Source organism: Amblyomma americanum, chromosome 2 (assembly GCF_052857255.1).
Source record: "Amblyomma americanum isolate KBUSLIRL-KWMA chromosome 2, ASM5285725v1, whole genome shotgun sequence".
Lineage (NCBI taxonomy): Eukaryota > Metazoa > Arthropoda > Arachnida > Ixodida > Ixodidae > Amblyomma > Amblyomma americanum.
In genome coordinates this window covers 123,940,634-123,960,587 of record NC_135498.1, presented here as the reverse complement: position 1 = coordinate 123,960,587, position 19,954 = coordinate 123,940,634, and the positions used below count along the sequence as shown (strand labels likewise).

Sequence of the window (19,954 nt, the reverse complement as noted above, 5' to 3'; positions counted from 1 at the left end):
TTCGCCCAGTCTTGCCCCGAGCGCCAGCGGCGAAAAACCCACCTCGCCGACCCGCAGCCCCTCTACAGCCGCTGCTCTGCCCTTCGAGCGTGTTTGCATTGACTTGTACGGCCCTCTTCTAAGCACATCAAACGGGAACCGGTGAATCATCGTTGCCATCGACCATCTTACACGCTACGCCGAAACGCCGCCTTTACCATCTGCTACGGCCCAAGACATTGCATCCTTCATCCTCCATCATATCATTCTTCGCCGTGGTGCTCCCAAAGAGTAGCTGCGTGACCGAGGCTCCACGTTACACTCTTAAGTTGTTGAAGATGTCCTTTAGGAACGCATAGTCGTTCACCACACCACCTTCGCCTACCATCCGCAGACAAATGTCATGGCTGAGCGTTTTAATCTCACCCTCGGCGACATGCTGGCCATGTATTTAGCTTCCGATCACTGCAACTAGGACCGCTTTCTACCTTGCGTCAACCGTGCTTATAACTGCGCTCCTCAAGTCACCAGCGGATTCTCTCCATACTTTCTCTTCTACGGCTGTGAGAATTCTTGCCCCATGGACACCATTCTCCCATACCGCCCTGATGCTTCTGAATTCACGACTCTTTCCCAAGCCGCCACTTAAGCCGAAGAATGCCGCCACCTTGCCCGGTCTTTCATTTGTCACACCCAGCAGCAGCAGAAAAGCCTCCGAGACTGCTCCGGAATTCTTCCAACCTGCCTTCCTGACTCTTAGGTTTAGCTATGGGTGCCTTTTTCATGTCCCGGCCTTCCCTCTAAACTTGTCAGCAACTACCCACCCCTACCTTATTCTTAAGCAGACCTCCCCTGTCAATTACCTCGTCTAACCACTTACTGCGTCCTCTGATCATCGTTGCGGAGGCCGTGAAATGGTACACACGGACCGCCTCAATCCATAGTACGACCCCACCGTCGTCACATCGCCCTAGGCTGCCAGGATGGCGGCTTTTCGCCCAGAGAAAGTTTTCAGACAGGGCTTCGGCTCCCGAACCATCGGCGGCTGGCGCTTAAGGAAGAAGACGACGACAAGCGCTAAACATTCCGATGCTCGTGCGTGCTCTGAAGTGTTCGTTGCTGCTGGACTGGACCTGAACTCTACTGGTAGTCGTTCGCGACGCAGCGCCTTGGAAGACATCCTGCTACACAATATTATGAAAAATATAGACTACCAAATTCCACCACACACGTCAAATTACAACATGTATATGCCAGTGGTTTCGCCGAGAGAAGCCTTTTACAACGTGCAAATATGGATGCAAAAACCACGCCAGTTAAAGATTTGGTCTGGTGTACGTTCCCCCTTCCAACATAGATTTACATTCTAGAGCTTTATGGTATAATGTATGCTGACACATCTGCCATCAACATACAATTTTCACAAATGCAGAGAAATAAAAAAACCTTTATGACCTTTCAATCCACGCGTCACATGCGAGAAAGCCAGGCCACCAAAGAAGAAGCAGATGTTGATGCGCTCGGCCTCTCGGCAGCTCTTTGGCGGCAAGGTTTTCCAGTGGACCCTCTTCTAAAGCCAAGTCATCGGCGTCATAGTGCTGACTGTACTCCACATTCGTTGTCGTCCACTGCGGTGTAATTCCACTGGTCAGTGCGGTCTCTAGGTATTGAGTCCTCGCTGGTGGAAGATTCCGCGAGGGCTAACACGCAAGCTGCGCTCGTGCTTGAGCGCCCAGGCAGCACTGGTAGGACTTCATATACCCCCACGGCATCTACGTTCGTCCTGATAAGACAATGCCCCCGAAAGAGGATGGGGGCTCGGACGCGGAAGTGAAATCACCAACTCTTAGCCTGCTGGAGGGCTTCATGAGCGCTGATTCGCGAGCCCTCATTCAAGAGAACGTCTACGTCATCTTGGGCCACGGACGGTTCCAGCATTCGGTGCTAGTATTCACCACCCTCACCGTGATCGTGCTCTTGATACACGCGTTCGCCTACCGGCTCATCGGCCGCCCCGTGGACCACTGGTGTCAGCCGCCTTCGGAATTCCGCGACTGGCCCGTTGAGCAGTGGAGAAACGTGGCGATTCCCGTGCTGGCCGACGGAAGCTTCAGCAGGTGCACCGTGTACAGCCCGCCGGTTCCGGTGAGCCAGATTGCGTATTTCATGTGTCGGTTTTTTCACCCGAGGTACATTAGTTGCGCGGGCGAGGTTTCCTCTCTAGCGTCAACATACTATCTCTCGGTCTCGATATTTCCTCCGCACAGGAACTGTCCTGGCATCGCTTTTTTGCGGTCTGCCTCCCCTGCGCACAACTATGGAATGTTATCAAGTTATCTCCTATGATACGGTAATATCTAAGTGTAGTTCTAATTTGTAGAGCCGTATGTGTATAAGAAACTTAAGAATTTCATGTTTGTTGGAGCCGTCATAGTATTTTATTCTTGAAATACCCGCTCATAAAAATATTACTGTTTTGGCTCGAGTCATGAGGTTCCCGTCATTAGGACGGCAAGTCGTCTAGAAAGTCGTCTCGGGAATCGCAAACAGTATATGTCGCTGTAGTTCGAATTTGGCGCTGTAGATATTGTAATTCGTCATGAACGGATGTGTTGTGTGCGCCGGACTACCACCGCGCCTAATGAGCTCAGTTTGTTCTCTGCGCAAGAAAGCGCTGGATTTCTTCGTGTTTCACAGGTTTAGCAATCATTTCAAAAACTGATAAAACCTCTCATAACCATCGGAATGAATTGCGCTGTTTTGTGGGGGCTAATCGCGTCGCTTAATTTCGACATTCTCTAAGGGCACCAGAGACTCTCACACCAAGTTTGCGGCGAATACATGACTGTCGATCCTCGTAAACTCGCGCTAACGGACGTAAGAATCTACCGAGGAGAAGCCGAAGTGTTCCTGTGTCGCCGATGTCTGCGACAAACGGAAATGTGTTGGCACCGTGCTAATCCATTACTACAGGTAATGACTTTAGCGACTTCTCCACTATTTAGCGAGAAAGTAGCGCCTTGCTCGCTGGAGGTGGCTCCGTTCGTCGCGTTTATTGTGTGTCGCGTTTTTGCCGCCAACGTCTTGGAAGCAGTCAGCAGTGAGCACGTCGAGTCAACGGCATGTTGTGTTCGCAGTTGAGAACATGCAGCAGTCTGCGCAGATAAGGGGCAGCAAAATAAGTCGGGATGTGAATGTGTGCAACGCGATCACACAATGATAAATATGGTTTTTAAGGGATTCGGTGTTGTGCATGGATAGTAGTTTGATAAAATTTTTGCGTGATCAATCGTGTTGGTTGCCGCTCTCGGTGTCACGTGAGTTTTCCCGTGCTAACGCTAAAGCCGAAATGGCAACCCGTCAGAGAAAGCTGAGAAAGCGGTGGTGGCGGAGGTCAGTCTAGATCGTGTACGTGGGCACGTACCATGACAACCCAAACGTTCTAGGTGATACTCGTCAAAAGTCCGCGTGTTGCGCGGCCTTATTGTTTTGTGTGTATCCATCACAGGTATTGAAAACAATTAACCCTTCTCGACCAAAGGCCTCAGGAGCTCTCGCTTACGCAGGCATTGTGTTCGGAAGCCCAGCAGTAAACTAGAGTTCACATGCGACTTGAACGATATACGTCGGAATACATGCCAGCAGAAGCTTATAGTAGCAGGAGTCGAATGCCTTCATCGTGGGCCTGCGGGGGCGTAGTCTGTTGTTTCACTTTTCTGAAACGCTACATATTTTTGGTGATAAAATTAAAGACATTTTTTTCATTGATCTCCCTTGGCAACCTCCTTGTGCAGCTATTGGATTCGTATGCACTTTTAATTTTTATTTATCATGAAAGCAAAAATATTGCATACCTTGATTATTTGCCAAGGCTTTCTTTACGCATAAAATTATTTTTATGTGCTTTCTGGAGAGTCTATAGTTCTCATTCATTTACAGCTAATAAATTTTCACTGCTCTCATGGTCTTTCTTTTTTGAACAATGTTTCTTTTTTGAACAGGTGCCTAGGCACCAAGCTAAACAGCTCATGCAGAATGCTGGAAGACATCTTGAGGCATGAATGTGAAATATATAGCACACAGATAGTGGCAATAGACCAATAGTGTCTGTGACACGCAAAATTCCCTGGAGTGGCTCAGATATGAACATGGTCGCTTCATTGCAAGTACTGTTTACACATCTGTTCTCTGTGCGAATGCTCTCCCGGGAAAATTCACAGCAGACAATTATTCGTGTCTTACAGAAATCCTGAGAAGCAAGCTTATCTTCACCTTAGCCATGGTTGCTTGAACCACGAAAGATAACAGTGTATCTTTGTCATTAAAAGAAGGCAAGAAATAGAGCCAAGAATTTAGGACGTGCAAGAAAGGTATCACTTCACGGAAGTTCTCTTTCATAGGGTGCTCTCTTGATGGCATTGCCCTTTTTCATGTAAGTGATGCAGGAGGCGTGAGATGGTTTAGAGACCATATGCACAATGAAGACGCAAAAATTTCTTTAATAATTATGAAGCACGACTTGAACCGCAGGGAGGTGATGCAGCTCGCGTTAAATCCTAATAGGAGAGGCCACTTCGTCTTTTGAAGTTATGGTTGTTTTTGCTGTATTAGTGTACATTATGAGGCCGCTGTATTTTAGGCATTGAAAGACTTGATTAAAGAATATAGATGGCACTATTCTTGTGACCATTCTATCAGAAAATAAGGTGTTGGGCATTCCTAGTTGACACTGCCTTTCACACAAGTTGTTCATAATCTACTAAATCATCACTCACTAACCTCCATTTTAGTATATCGTGCCTCCATATTCGTATTTTGTGATATCATACACAACGTAGTAACAAGCATAGCTTAAGCACAAAACATAAAACTCTGCTTGGTATCGAGTCATAGCACAATTAAAGGCAACGAGAGAGATTTCAGCGCTGCTCATGCTCGTGACAAAGAAATCAAGAAAGTAACTTTAGCCTTCAAGGATTACATGAAGTTGGTACAATGGAAAATAAAAAAAAAATGGCAGTCGGCTTGAAACAGCGAAATGAATAATAAATTACACTTGGTAACGCTGGTTTTAAGTGAATGGAAGTAGTTTATGCACAAGGAATGTTTTGAACGAAGTGATTGCTTGCCGTCTCTGAATTGGCCACACACACCTTACGCACAACTTCTTGCTAACAAGACACGATAAAGCTGTTTGTGAAGAATGCAGAGATGAGCCTACTGTTAGCCACAATTCATTCTCGTGTACAAAACTCGAAAAACTAGCGAAACAGTATTTTATTCAGTTTTATAAAGAATGCCTTCCTTTTCATTCCACACTGCTTTTAAGAGATAATGCAATGGCAGACATGTCTTGCGTTTTGAACCTCTTAATAGAAGCAGGGTTTCTCCAGGGACTCTAAAGTCTGACCAACTGCTTTGCTAATTTTTCGGTCGACCTCAGCCTCATTCTCTCCACCGAAAAGAAGGCTGAGGTCTTTATTTGGTTTGCCGGGAGCCTCGAGATCCTTGACCTGCCAAGGGTACCTGCTGATATTACCCAACCCTCTTTTAAGTTTCAACTAATAGCTATCTCTAAAATTTTTTTTCTATGGGATCACTCGGTAATACTAACGTTTTAGGCAACTTACATCACCTATGACTTTTCACAGTTATATATGTTTCAGCAAAAATACCTCGTGCTTACCTCGTGCTTGTGCATAATAGCCTTAGCTGCCTATGCGCCATAAAGCACAACACAATGACATACATTGGTAAATACTACATAAATTTGCCGTAATGTACAAATATTGTAAATTAGGGCCACACTCTACATATGGGTAAATCTCCACAGCATACTGTGAAACGCCACCAGAATGAATGTTTGGCTCTCAGTTAAACTTTTTTTGGAACCTCATTCCCACCAAGCATTGTACCTGGTAGGCTTTAGTTTTGTTTCGTAACTTAAGAATCACTTAGGCTGTCAAGAAGGCTTCATACGGCTTTATGAAAGGCCATTCTATTTACTGCCACCATATTTTATATTTCATTTAGATTTTTACTGTACTGCTTTCAAACCAGGTGCTGTTTATACTCGGTAGCTCTGCAGGAATATACATGAACAATGTTCGTGCGAGGTTCTCTGTAAGTGATTCACTTGAGGTTTCACTGTGCGTGGATGTCCCCGGCGCTTGTGGATGTTGGGGTGCGTTTTCTACACTGCGCTTTATAAGCACGATAATGTTTTGCAAGAGAATTTGTGGGATTGCAATGAAGTAGTGGTTGGAATGATTGAGATCGACTAGTGTCATTAGACGGCAGTGTCATTTTTCAACACTAGACGTTTTTAGCATACCGTAGACGTACTACCGGAGACGTATGCCGCTTTACAGGACCCCTCGTGCGCATGCGCAGTCGCATTGTCGGGGTGAGGGGGAGCAACTGCTCGTGAGCAAGAGGGGTCCGGTAAACTGGTATACGTCTCCGGTAGTACGTCTACGGTATGCTAAAAACGTATGGTAACTGCCACTTCGCACTTACCGTAAACAATTGTGTCATTTAGTTATTTACCTACTGTGGTGTTTGATGCGAATGACATCAATGACACTGAATGGTACCGTTCCCTCCTTGCTGAAAACTAGGAGAGGGCGATAATGTGCTGGGCCCAGCTGTTTTAGTGAAACCTTATGCGTCACACTATTGTAATTTAAAATAAAAATATTCCATGCGCACTGTCTTATGGGAATATGCTTACTCACAGAAACAAAACAAAATTCCTTCCCAGTGCAAGCTCAATATAATGATGCTATGGTTACGACCGGGAAAAACTGCTGTAAAAAGTTAAAATTGAAACATAATATTGACGTATACGTCTACTCGAAGTGAAGGCAAAATGCATGAAGCGCAGCTCCAGTGGCGATGCGAAGACTATGTGGGCGCATAGCAGCCAATAGCTGCGTTAATAACCTTGTCTGTGTGATTGGTTAAGCTTTGCATTTGATGCAAGCTGCACAGTAGAGCGAGCCATAACACACGTTTGTGAGTTATGTCGCGCGGATCGTATTTGTTGTTTTGCCCTGATCATAACATTTTGTTATTTCTGCACAACTGCAACGTTGCCACACTTGCTGTTCGCGCCTATTGTGCCTTGGGGGGGGGGGGGAGGGGGGGAGTAAACTAAATAGTGAGACTAGCGCAGGAAGGAGCGTCAGAAGTATTTCGGGTGCAGGCACATAATATGTACAGCATGTCACTATCACGGGGTCACTGAAACATCAGTCTCTTGTTATGACGGCGTCTAAATCTACCGAAAGGACTTCCCGACAGCACATCTCAGCTAATGGACTGCTGTGCCTTTGTGCCTCATTCTTCAGTGTTTAGCAGCTTTTAACAGCAAGTGCGGCTGGCTGTCAATGTTAAAATGCCTCTGCATGTGGCTGATGCATGTGGACGCACATCAAATCTAGAAGGAGCTCCTCCATAACAACATGGCACCTCCTTGCGAGCAAACAACGTATACCTTCACTTGCGCGTCTCTGCTTAGCCGCCGCTGTGCGTGTAATTGGCTCCTAGGCGTGCGCCCTTCACGGACCTTATTCGAAATAAAGGCACTTGTGTAACGATTGCCGTTTCGGCTGGTCGTCGCATCCTCGCAGTCCACGCAATAAAAATATGGGGTTCATGCTAAAAATGTATAAATTTATAGTCCGGCGAGTGGAACCGAACAGGCGAACCATCGCGCAACCGACCCATGTGTCAGTAACGCGCGCGGTCCAATATTGAGCCCAGTGCTACTCGCCCGTTGAGAAAAGATGCGGCGAAAAAATACAGTCAGAAACGGCTTCCCTGCGCGCATTTATTGATTGCTTTAACTTAATAGCACGAGCTCGAAGTACGCTCTGGTGCACGCTCTTACAATTGTTTATGCGTGCAGTTAGCAAAGGCGAGTACTATCACAGCAGCTGCGCAGAAGTTTCGCACCTTAGTAGCTTTAGGAGGAGATATTAGATACAAGGAAAGACGAAATCGGAAAACCAGAACTAGCGAAAATAGTCCTGTCGGTGCAAATTTTCCAGATTCGCGGAGAATCGCATTGCGGTTAATCCTCCGTCGCGACCGTTACAGCACGAAGGGTTAATGAAATAATGTCTCACTGCGTTCGCAAAGACTGCGGAGCGGTACAGATTTGGTTTCCCGTTCGGTTTTTCCATTTCTTGCCGCTCTATGAGACTTTTGCTAAGGTGTTTTCATTAGGCTCGGGGGGGGGGGGGGGGCGCCTGCGGCTAGACTTCCACTCTCCGCTTCTTGTCTGCACCGCCAGGTGCCGCTTTTATTGGTTAATTTGTTAGTTAATTTAGCAGAGAGGCTAGCAGTAAGATAGCATTTGAGGAACGATTGAGAAGGATGGAGGAAAAGCGGTGGGCTAGGAAAGTTTTCAGATACCTGTATATAAAGAATGTTGACACGAAATGGAGAAAGCGAACTAGAAAATTGACAAGCAAATATCTGGACAGCAGTAAGGGGGCAAATCAGCAATTATCGGCTAAGAAAAAGGTTAAAGGAACAGAGAGAGCTTTGTGAAAAACAGGGATGCTGACGAAATCGGCACTAGAAACATACCGGACCTTTAAACAGGAAATTGTCAAAGAAAATATCTATGATAATTGTAGGGGAAGTTCTTTGTTGTTTGAGGCCAGGACTGGAGTTTTGCGGACTAAGAAGTATAGAGTCAGGTACCAGGAGATAGACACTTTGTGCATTGCGTGCGGAGAGGAGGAGGAAACGGCTGAACACTTGATACTTTTCTGTAAAGGGCTTCACCCTACAGTGGAAGGCAGCGGGGCTGACTTACCCAAGGCATTGGGGTTTAGGGATAGTGAAGGGAAAGTGGATTTTAAGAGGTTAGAAGTAACCAAGCGAAGGTTATCTGATGGGTGGCTAAAAGCAAGACAGGAGTAAAATTTCACAAGACATGGCTAGGTGGCTTGAGCCACCGCCCGATGTAAAGGGTTCAGCCGTATCCATCCATCCATCCATCCATCCATCCATCCATCCATCCATCCATGCATCCATCCATCCATCCATCCATCCATCCATCCATCCATCCATTGTGTGAATATCACGTCAATAACTGCTCTCATCTATATCTTCAAATCACTGTTGATAGTTTCCTAATTACGTGAATTGAGAAGTACTGCTTCCATTTCAAATTTCAGCTAATACTATTTTAGTTGTGCTGTCAAATTCGATACGAAATTTTATTTTAGCTCTTTCCCCGTTTTTTAACTCTTTCCTCTTCCTACTGACACGAAAATAGCTCGTGTAGTATCTGTGTTTAAAAAAGGCAACCTGCTCTCATTATTTGATTACCGTCCTATTTCTTTCGTATGATCGAGCTGTAAAATATTTCAACATATCGTGAGCACTCACATCACCGACTTCTCAAATCAGCACAATATTCGATCTCCATTCCAGCATGGCTTCAGAAAGGGGTAATCAACCACTGCCCAATTAACAACAGTTGCTCAATTTTTCACTTCTGTCCTGGATAGAGGTGGGCAAATAGATGTCATTTTTAGACTTCAGTAAAGTCTTTGATGGTATCCCACATAACGAGCTTATTGTCAAATTAAAGCAACTCGAACTTCCAAGTTTTCTCATTGCCTGGATTTCCGCATGTTTAACCGACCGTTCTCAGTACGTGCATGTTAATGGCTTGAGCTCTTTCTTCCAGTCAAATTACGGAGTTCCACAAGGTAGTGTTCTCGGCCCGCTCCTTTTTCTGATATTTTGCAACGACACGTAAACCATGATCCCGTGAAAATTCATCGCTTCGCCGACGACTGCGTTATATAAAAAAAATATGGTACCTCAAGACCAACATGCACTTAATGTTTAACTAATTAACATACTAAAGTGATGCCATAAACGGGGCACGCAGCTTTACTCAGAAATATCTCTTACTTTGCATAACAAGAAGAAATACCCACTTCACTACTTATACTCTGTCCAGGACCGCCGCTTATATGAAGTTCAGGAATTTAAACATCTCGGCGTTGCAATCAATATTCGACTCAGGTGGAACACATATATTCATAACATTTCCTCTTCAGCCTTTCGCAAACTATGCCTGGTCGTACGCAAGCTTAAGGATGCTCCCGCTCATGTCAAACTTCTCGCTTACACAATACTTATAAAGCCTAAGCTGGAATATGCTTGCATTGTGCGGAACCCCCATGCGATGTTCAATCTAAATTCTCTCGAAAAAATTCAGAGATGGGCAGTACGCTTTATCTATTCGAAATAGGGTCGCACCGATTCGGCATATGAACTAATGGCAGAAAATGGTATTAACACACTCCAGGCAAGAAGAAAATTCCTCCGTCTCAAATTTTTATTTCTCTTACTTAATCAAAAGCTCACACTAGAACCTAGCCCTTACGTTCACCTTCTCACTTCCAGGCAGACACGCCCCTCTCATGCCCTCTCCGTGGCGCCTCACTTTGCAGAGACAAATTTATAAAAATTCTCATTTTTTTCAAATACAATACCAGACTGGAATGGTTTGCCATCTTCTGCTCTCTAATCTTTGAATAAGCTGCAATTAAGCTTATAATAAGTCAAGCAATTTTGTCTCCTATGTGTTCTTGAATGTCAGTTTTGATTGTTGTCGTGCAGTATGTCATGTATAGTAATAACCGCTTCCGCTGGACTGCCATATGTGTTGGTGTATTTTATACTCCGTACTTCTATGCTATTTTGTATTTTATATACGTCTATGCCAGTCCTGCTTGGGAGCTCAGCATGCAGTATGATTGCAAATGAAAAAGGAACCATAAAATTTTCCGCCGAACATTGCTCAAGCTTAATGTTAAGTTATTGTTTAAACATTCCTTTATATTCTCAAAGGGGCATCGCTCTGCCCTCAACGTTTAATCTGGCTTCGTTCTTTTTTTTTCGTTTCTCAGGACGACAACCTAGAGGAGCGCCGCGAAGTTGCCTGTAATCGATGGGACTACAACGCCACGGACGTTGGTGACAGCGTCGTCAGCATGTGGGACCTAGTGTGCGAACACCAGTGGCTGTACTCCATCTCCAGCTCCGTGTACATCATGGGTCCGCTGTGTCTGGTGCCTGTGGCCGGCAAAATGGCAGACCGCGTGGGGCGCAAGCCGGTCATCCTGGTCAGTGCTGCCACCATGCTGTTAGCCAGCATGGCGGCAAGTACGACGAAGGCCTTGGGTGCCTTCCTCATGGCCCGGTTCGTCATCTCCGCCGCAACCAGCGTGACGAACGTGTTGAACTTCATCGTCCTCTATGAAGTGACGGGAAACGAGCACCGGGCGCTGTACATCCTTCTGGCGAACATTGTCGGTACCACAGTGCCGCCTGTACTGTATTCCCTGCTGTCGCTACTCCGTCCAAGCTGGAGGCTGTCGCACGCACTCTTCGTCGCGGCCTCTGCCATAGTGCTGGCCTGCTGCTACTCCCTCGAGGAGTCCCCCGTCTGGCAGCTGGCCACGTGGAGAATTCGCCAGGCTGAGAGCACCGTGTTGCATGTAGCAAAGTACAACGGAGTGGATGGAGCCAAGGCCAGAGCCACGTTCAGAGCGCTCAAGCGGCAGCTGGAGAAGCGAGAGACAGCCTCTGCAGCGGGGACAGGTGCCTCGGAAAGCATATTCCTTTCGGCTTCCTTTCGCCGGCGCGCCGTGTCAATCATTTTGTCCTGGTTTGGCGTGAACTTTGCGTACTATGCTTCACGCATGGACCGCACGAATTTGGAAGCCCACTGGGAAGTTTCGGCGCACCTGTTCAAAATCCTGCTCCTCATCGCACTCTACTATAGCCTGAAAAATCGAGGTCAAAGATTCACATTGTCCGTAGTGCTGGTGCTGCTGTCTGTCTGCGCTGCGTTTCAGACAGTCGCCTACGAATTGAAGGTCAGTTTCGCGATGCCATTGTCCACTTTATTGGTCTTAACCGCCACTACTGCGGCTATGTGTGTCAACTATACTTATTCCGGCGAAGTCTTCCCTACTGCAATAAGAAGCGTTGGATTCTGCATATCCTATTCCGTCGGCCGCGTGGGAGTTCTCCTGGTCACATTGATTAATGCCTTCACCGAAGACCAGCGCTTATTAGCTCTCAATGTGGTCATGACGGTGCTGAGCTTGGTGAGCGCGGTGGCCGTTCAGTGGCTTCCCGAGATATTCTCCCATCAGAACAAAGACCCGGATCCGAGCCCGTTGGACGCAGAGCACCGCAAGGAGGCCCTGAAAACTTGCCTCCATCCATTTCAAACGTCTGCGAAAGCTGAAAAGTCAAGAAAGCCACTTGGGCATCGAAAATCAAATCGGGTGCCGGCAAGTCTTGCTGCCTCATGTGCGGCAAGCGCAGTGACGTCAGGAGCGGCGTCCCCTGCGTTAGCCAGTTCACCACCACAAGTGACTGGATCACGTGTTGATAACCTTGTGTCACCTTTGGGAACTCGTGAGTCGTCTTCAAAAGCTGTTGACTCGTCTTCAAAAGCTAATGAGATGCCGGGCTGTCCAAGGCAAAAGACTGGATCACCGTCAATGAACAATGGGCCACCTTTGGAAACAGCTACATGCCCTTCGGAACAAGTTGGAACGCTTCTTGATAAGCCTACGCCACCTTCGCATGAACCTGGATATCCAATAGACAATGCTGCATCGCCGTCGGAAGACGCAGTATCGCCTCCACAAAAGGCTGGATCGCTTCCTCAAAACATAACGTCACCGCCGGAAGTCTCTTCCAAGCATAAGAGTAAGAAGGCGCGCAAACACCACAAGACCGCTGGAGGTTCTGGTTTGAATTGAAGATCGGCACGATATGGTTCCGTAATTATTTTGTGTTTGCTTATTCAGTTCTTATCACGGAGTAGTTTTACGTAGACTTTCTACGGTTTTTTTAACAAGTCGACAACTCGACCCAAAATCAACGAAAGACTGTGGATATCTTCACTTCATTCACCCCTTGTGTATCGCCGTCATTCTCGACGGCCTGGAAGGACCATTGATGGCAAATCATCATTACGAGTGTTGCTCTCAGACTGGATACTCCTGCTCGGGTCTCAGAAGAATATGTGCACAGGATGGTCGCAACGCCTCTGAAGTAGGCTGGACTTGTCCTATGTGCAGTTAGCCGCATGTAATTAAATGTACAATTTCCTTTCTCATCGTATTTTAGAGAGTACAAAAGTCTGTTATACTATGTCGTAGTTCTCTATAGCTGCGGCAGAATATAAGTGTCAATATCTTGAGGGGTATTTTCTCTGTTTTTATCTATTGCATAACGGAATTGGCTGGCAGCTTATCATTGCTAAGCACAAAAAATAGTGCGAAGGCACAACTCTTTGCAGGTGGACACCAATGCCACGCACCTGAAAGCGTGATTGAGATGTCCACAGACCCTGGGAGCTAGTTAAGCGCCTCCTGCTTATTCATCATGTCAATTTGCCCAATGTACGCCGACGGCCTATGCTACTGTGCCGCGTTTCTGTAGCAATGTTGTCAACGCCAACCCATGCAGGCATTTCTGCTACTACTGCCCCATAGCTCAAGGCTCGAATATTAGTTTGATAGTAGTATAAGTTCATGAAGAAGATGATGTGCAATGCACCGCTTGAGAGTATCTTGCGGTTTCACATGAGGAGCTTTCGGCTGCGGTGATATATCGACTAGCGCACTCGCCCAGTGTCCAGAGATGCTTATCTGTTAGGGCCGCCGCTGGTTCGAATCTCTGTCTCGGCTTTATATTTTTTATTTTATTTTATTTGCGAATACTGCAGGCCCTTCTCGGGCCCATGCAGGAATGGATACAACGCACAAAAAATTACAATGGCAGATTCAACAAGGGAGACAGGTATATGCACAAATAAATACAGAATACAGTTTCATCATTAAAGAAGCATCACGGTGAGAATGTTGGATCAAGGTGACTAACATGTTGTAAGAAAGATTCTACTGTGCTGCAGTTTACAACAGTGGATGGTAGTTTATTCCAGTAATGAATAGCTGAAGGAAACAAGGAATATTTGTGAACATTAATGTGGCTTATGGGTTGACGAAGTGATTTCGTATTGTTAGTCCTTGTGGAGTGGTAGAATGGTTCCTGAAGGTATGTTTCTTTTTTTATGTTGAAGTGTCCATGATAAAGTAGGTACAAGAACTTCAGTCTTGATACCACTCTACGCTGAGCTAGGCTGTGTAGATCTGCTTTCTTTAGTAGGTTAGAGATGCTGGAGTGCCTGTAATAGTTCGAGTATGCAAAGCGTACTGCAAGGTTCTGAATTCGTTCTAATCTGCCTAATAAATATTTCTGGTGGGGACTCCAAATATTATCAGCGTACTTCAAGGACGGTCTCACGAGGGTTTTGTATGCATTATGTTTTACAGCAGGAGGAGAATTGCGTAATCTTCTTCTGAGGAAATACAACTTTCCCTGGGCCTTCCTGCATATGCTACTTACATGTTGTTCCCAGCTCAGACTGCTTGATAGCGTCACCCCTAGGTATTTTACAGAATTTGGTTTTACGACTGGGACATTATTTGAAGTGTATGAAAAAACTAGTGGCAATTTTTTGTTGGTAAAAACTATGCTATTTGTTTTGACGGCATTAAGTTTCATTCCCCAATTAATGCACCAAGTTTGAATGGATGATAAAGAATCGTTTAGTTTAATCTGATCTACAGAATCTATTACCTTATACACTACGCAGTCATCTGCGAAGAGTCGGATTTGTACACCCGGCTCAACGCATGAATGGATATCATTGATGTATATTAAGAATAACAGGGGGGCAAGCACTGAACCCTGAGGTACTCCTGAATAAACATCCAAGTTGCCAGATACAGAATTTTTCAGTTTGACACATTGTTTACGGTTTTTCAGAAAGCAGTCAATCCATGAAATTACGTCATTTTGAATGCCTATAGCCTGGAGTTTGTAAGTAAGTCTTGATGAGGAACTAACTGACTCCTTTCATTGAGGGCATTTGCGATATCGTAAGTTATCTCTGCCAACTGTGTGGTTGTTGATAATCGGGATCGAAAGCCATGTTGCCTACTGTAGAGTAGATGATTAATTTCTAGGTGGTTAATGAGTGCTTTGTAAATAATATGTTCTAGCAGTTTACAATTAGAGCTTGTTAGCGAGACCGGCCTGTAGTTATTTATTTCGTTGTTGGGAGCACCCTTATGAATTGGAACTATTTCAGCACAGCGCCAGTCATCCGGAATTGTTATGGTTTGCATTGACAGAGTGAATATTCTAAAAAAAATACTTTGAAACCCATGATGCGCACCTACTTGAAAAACTGTTTGAGATATCATTCGGCCCCGTAGATTTTTTGTGTCTAGTTTTGGCAGTAAGCATAGAATGCCATCCTCACTTATGCTTATTTCAGGCATAGGGTGAGTGATGGAGTATGCTTGAAGGCAAGTTCCCGAAGCCTTACGTGAGAAGACCGACTGAAAGAAGGAGTTGAAATTCGTAGCAATGGTGTCAGGGTCAGTAAAGTTATCGCTTGGAGTTTTTATTTCGGAAACTGTGGATTGCTCGCTTGCAAGATAGCGCCAAAACTTGTGTGGGTCATGCTTCATAAAGGACGGCAGCGTCTCCGAGAAGAAACGTGTTTTAGCATTTCGAATTTTATCGTGCAGCGTACTGATAAGGTGTACAAGGTCGCCTGACGAGCGATGCTTGCGCCGCCGCTTAATCTTTCTTCTCAGGTGAATAATTTCTCGCGTTATCCACGGATATTCTCGGTTGACGCGTTTTTTACGCAAAGGAATATAATGCTGCTCGCAGACGTGAACAACTTCTTTGAAATAAGACTACAAAGCGCAAACGTCACTAAATGTTTCATATTCTGGGAAACAAGCTTCCAGGTGAGTTAAAACAGAAATATCCTCAGCCCGCCTGTAATCTTTGACAAAGGTAACGGATGGTTTTACAAGGCTGTATGAAATATGCAATTGACAAGAGAGAATTATCATTTATTAATTATTATTTATTATTTATTTATATATTTATTTATATTTATTTTATTTATTAATTTCACTCGGAGTAAAACCACGAAAACTGCAAGCACACAAGCCTTGCAAGACCTTGCTGGGATAATTCATTGGAATAGTGCTTTGGTACTAAAAAGCAACATCGCCTCTTTGCATATTGAATCACAGTATATGTTAAGTTTATTGTTTGCGCGCGTACAGTAGGTCATAAAGATAGTAATTTGCTTCATGACTGAGCAGCTCATCCGCATCTGTATATATGTTTAAGGACAGACAGCCGGTAGCTGGTGGCAAATGTTGCAATGTAGCCCGGTAGCATCTTCCTCCTTGCCTGTTCCGCCGCTAAGCACTACTGCATGCTAACGAATTTAGGCTTAGCCGGCCGCATTCCGACGGAGACGAAGTGCGAACGTTCCCAAGGGCCTTTTCGGTGTCACAGCACGGTACAGCAGCCCACTGGTCAAAAACTGAAGGAGACATTTCCGCTCAGCCTTTAGAGTATGAGGCGACAGCGTTAATGGGTTAATGCCCATATATGCGGAATTGGTAATTCGCCACTTTGCATTCATGTATGACTAAGAGTTTTGATATCACTCCTGGAGCTGTGGTGCAGGGCTTCAGCGATGCGCTTCAGCGACCCCGATTGCTATTCTCGGACAACCTCTCCCGACCAAAACTGCCACCTGCCACGGTGGTCGGTTCGCTCACAATCCGGTAGTCAGGTTGTGATGCCGCTACAAGGTAACTTGACGTAGGTGGCCCTCCTAGTTTCTTCTCCTGTGATTTTCCGCTCTGAACGCGACGGACGACGACTCCAGATATTCAGTAGAACGAAAGCCATAATTCTATCGCGTTAGTATCTTCTGGGGACACTAAAGCTCCACATTCAGGGTTTGATGTGATTTCTTAATTGTTTCCAGCGGCAACCTGTCGCCTCTACCTTCGAGACTCTACCCAGACACGGTCATTCTCTACAGTAAATTCAGAGATCGCAATAAGTTACCATATCACTACTGGCGCCGTGCCGCAAATCGATGCAGGTGGCTCTTAGAACACAGCCACGGGCAGGGCTGAGCAACCTCTCCCGACCAACCAAAATTTAATTGTCCTTTTCTTTGCAGAACCCTGGGTGGCATGATGCCGCTGCGCGTTGTGGACGCGTCTTGTATTCCGTACCTGGCGTCTGGAAACCTCAGCGTGCCGCTTACGACGAAGGCGCAGCGAACAGATGCGATAGCAATCGAAGGCGACGACTGATTTGCGCCGCTGATCTCTCTCATCATGCACGACCTCGCCGAGCAATTCGTTATGAAGAACCTATCACAAAAACTTCCTAGTTTTTGTGAAATATATAATAAGTGTTCACCCCACACTCGCATACCGAGACATGCCACGAAGCAATGTTTTTCCGCAGTTGACTGAGCTCAATTACGCTACAAATGGCGAAAGAATGACTCGAGTAAAACATTACGCAAAATTTGTCCTCTTCAGAATCGATTAGTCGTCTTCAAGGCGTGCTGCTGACGTCGTGACAGGAAACCTGCTTCAGTTACAGGCTCTTTTCTTTTTACATCTAAAGCTTGTATATAGCCTTAGTATATCACACAGCCCTGCGTTGTACCGTGGAATCTTTTTTGTAGTTCGTTTAATTCCAATATATTCAATTGCGACCTGCCAGCAGTGGCATTAGCAAAGTGGGGAGAGCCGAAAGGCTGAAAAAGAGGAGTGGTTAGAGAGGGAAACTTCGAGCGGAAGACAAAGATGGAATTCACGCATGGCCTTGTGGCTTGGAAAGTTATGGCGAGAGCGATGGAAGGCACAACTGGAATTTGGCTGCGACGGGAAAACCCAGACGTAGGTGCTGCTGTGCAAACTCGAGATTCATCAGACGAATGCGAGGCTATAGGGCTAACCAAAGCTCTAAGAGCTTCCGCTGATTCCTGCGTTGATCCGGTAAGCGTTACTATGCGAATTTGTTTGACCACAAGACAATGACACTATTTCTATTATCTAAGGACCGATCGAGGGACCGTCTATGTTTAATATGTTTATATATCAGTGCTTCTGAGGAAAACGCTGTTTACAAGGTCACTAGGTCGGGCAGCCAGCAGACCTACTCTAAAGGCTATCCTGTATTCATGTTTCACGCAATGTTCTACTAGAACACTGCGTTTAAGAGGTTTTGGTATATACAGAAATCAGAAAATATATCAACAAGTCGCATGGAACTTTATCAGGAGTGTAAACAAAGCGCCTGTCTAACGTTGACGAGAAAAGCAGGGAAACTTCATCGCGCAAAGTTCAGGCCTCCAAAGCACATCGGCAGTCTTCCTTGAAGAGGAGAATGTATGTTAGAAGCGCCTATTTGCTTTATATCTCGACGGTAGCAATCCGAAATGTATAAAAAAATAGACACTGCGGTTCCCAGTCAAAAGACTGAGCCGAGTATGATAACACTAATTTGAATACCCATTACTCGCTTTATCAGCATTTATAACTGTTCGAAAATACATTGGAGTTGTCAAGTTCGTTCGTGTTGCTACCTGCATTCTCTGTAGAAGCACCGATGAAAGAAGAAATGCCGTTTGACAGTCTAGGTTCATTTCAGGTTACGTAACTCCGTGTTTCTTCGCAGTGGTTGCCGCAAGTTATTCATTGCCATGGGGTTCAGATCAGTAAAAGTCTGGTTCCTTAGTTTTCAGTGTACTGCTAATGTAGTATATAATTTGGTCGAACTGAAAGACCGAAAGAATGGACTAGGCGACGGGTGTACCCACACAAACGCACATTTAATACACCCTACGTGACACACACACTAGAACACAAAACTAACACAAACCACAAAGACTATAAATACGCACGACCCGAGCACACTGCTACCAGCGTCTAAAACTGCTACCAGCGTCTACTGCTATTACCAGCGTTCTACTATTATTGGTTGGCGTTCGTGCTCACGGTTGGTTCGGTGCGGCTGCGGCGTTGTATGGATCCAGTAGCCGGCGTGGAGTGGCGTTCGACGTGCTTGGGCGGGCCTCGCTGGCTGCGTCGTATGAGCTCCCGGTCCAAGCGCCCGTGGAGATGATGCCGGTGTTGTTGGCGTCGAGGGCACCACCCGGATGGGTGGCAAAAGCTCTGGAGACACCCCTGACCGTAGCAGGTGGCAGCGTCCTCCGTTCACTCCCCGGAACGGGCTCAGGCACGGCAGGAGGTCCACGATGCGAAGCCGCAGAACGCGAGCTCACCGGGCGCAGTAGCCGGCATCGCTCTCTTCCAGTCGATGCGTGCCTGACCCGCCGGAGCCTCCGCTTCTCTGCTGTTCCCCCCCGTGCCTCGCTCTCACTCACCCTTTTATAGTCTCGGTGTTAGTCCACGTAAGCATTGTCGTCGTCTTATTTTCTTCTCCACCAATCATCTCTCTCCACCTCAGCGAATTCTTCTCCACCATGTCATCTCTCTCCACCCCACCGAATGCTTCTTCTTCCTCTTCTTTATTCTTCGGTTAATCCACGTGGTCTTCTTCACACCTCTTTCCTTTAAAATTTATTTAGGCTCCTTAATATATGTGACACGAACTGAATGGCAACCTGAATGGCAACGAGATGTATTTTCCTCTGGGATCTGTAATTCTTGATCAGAAGCTTCCATTGAGCTTGGAGCCTAACTGGAACGCGGTTCCAGATAATCTTAAGTCCGTAGATGGAATATTATTGATGCGAATATAAAGAGCTTAGCTTCATATGAATTTCGTTTATTTAACTGTATCGTTTTTACACATATTTGTTTGATGTATACATCTGAAATACAGTCCAACTGTTATCAGTGTAACTTTTGTAATTGAAGCTCTACTTATGTTTTAGATGCTATGTCTGGCCGGATGAAGTGTGTATGACTTTGTCGCGAAGCTAGGGAGTCATAAATTTTCATCTGCCTCCTCCAATCATCATCATCCCCCATCGTTA

At 45.8% G+C, this 19,954-nt stretch overlaps 1 protein-coding gene across 1 annotated transcript; it reads left to right on the top strand.

Moving 5' to 3' along the window:
- The first annotated feature begins 1,738 nt into the window (after window positions 1-1,738).
- On the top strand, window positions 1,739-17,252 carry LOC144120052 (organic anion transporter 3-like). The gene is made up of 4 exons (XM_077652524.1): window positions 1,739-2,124; window positions 10,926-11,619; window positions 15,386-15,392; window positions 17,117-17,252. The coding sequence occupies exons 1-4, from the start codon at window positions 1,774-1,776 to the stop codon at window positions 17,250-17,252; spliced, it is 1,188 nt and encodes a 395-aa protein (XP_077508650.1). The 5' UTR covers window positions 1,739-1,773.
- Window positions 17,253-19,954: the final 2,702 nt, after the last annotated feature.

Coding starts and splice junctions, on each gene's coding strand:
- LOC144120052 (XM_077652524.1), top strand. CDS start 1,774: ATGCCCCCGAAAGAGGATGGGGGCTCGGACGCGGAAGTGAAATCACCA. Junction 2,125..10,925: donor TGTACAGCCCGCCGGTTCCG/GTGAGCCAGATT, acceptor TTCGTTTCTCAG/GACGACAACCTAGAGGAGCG.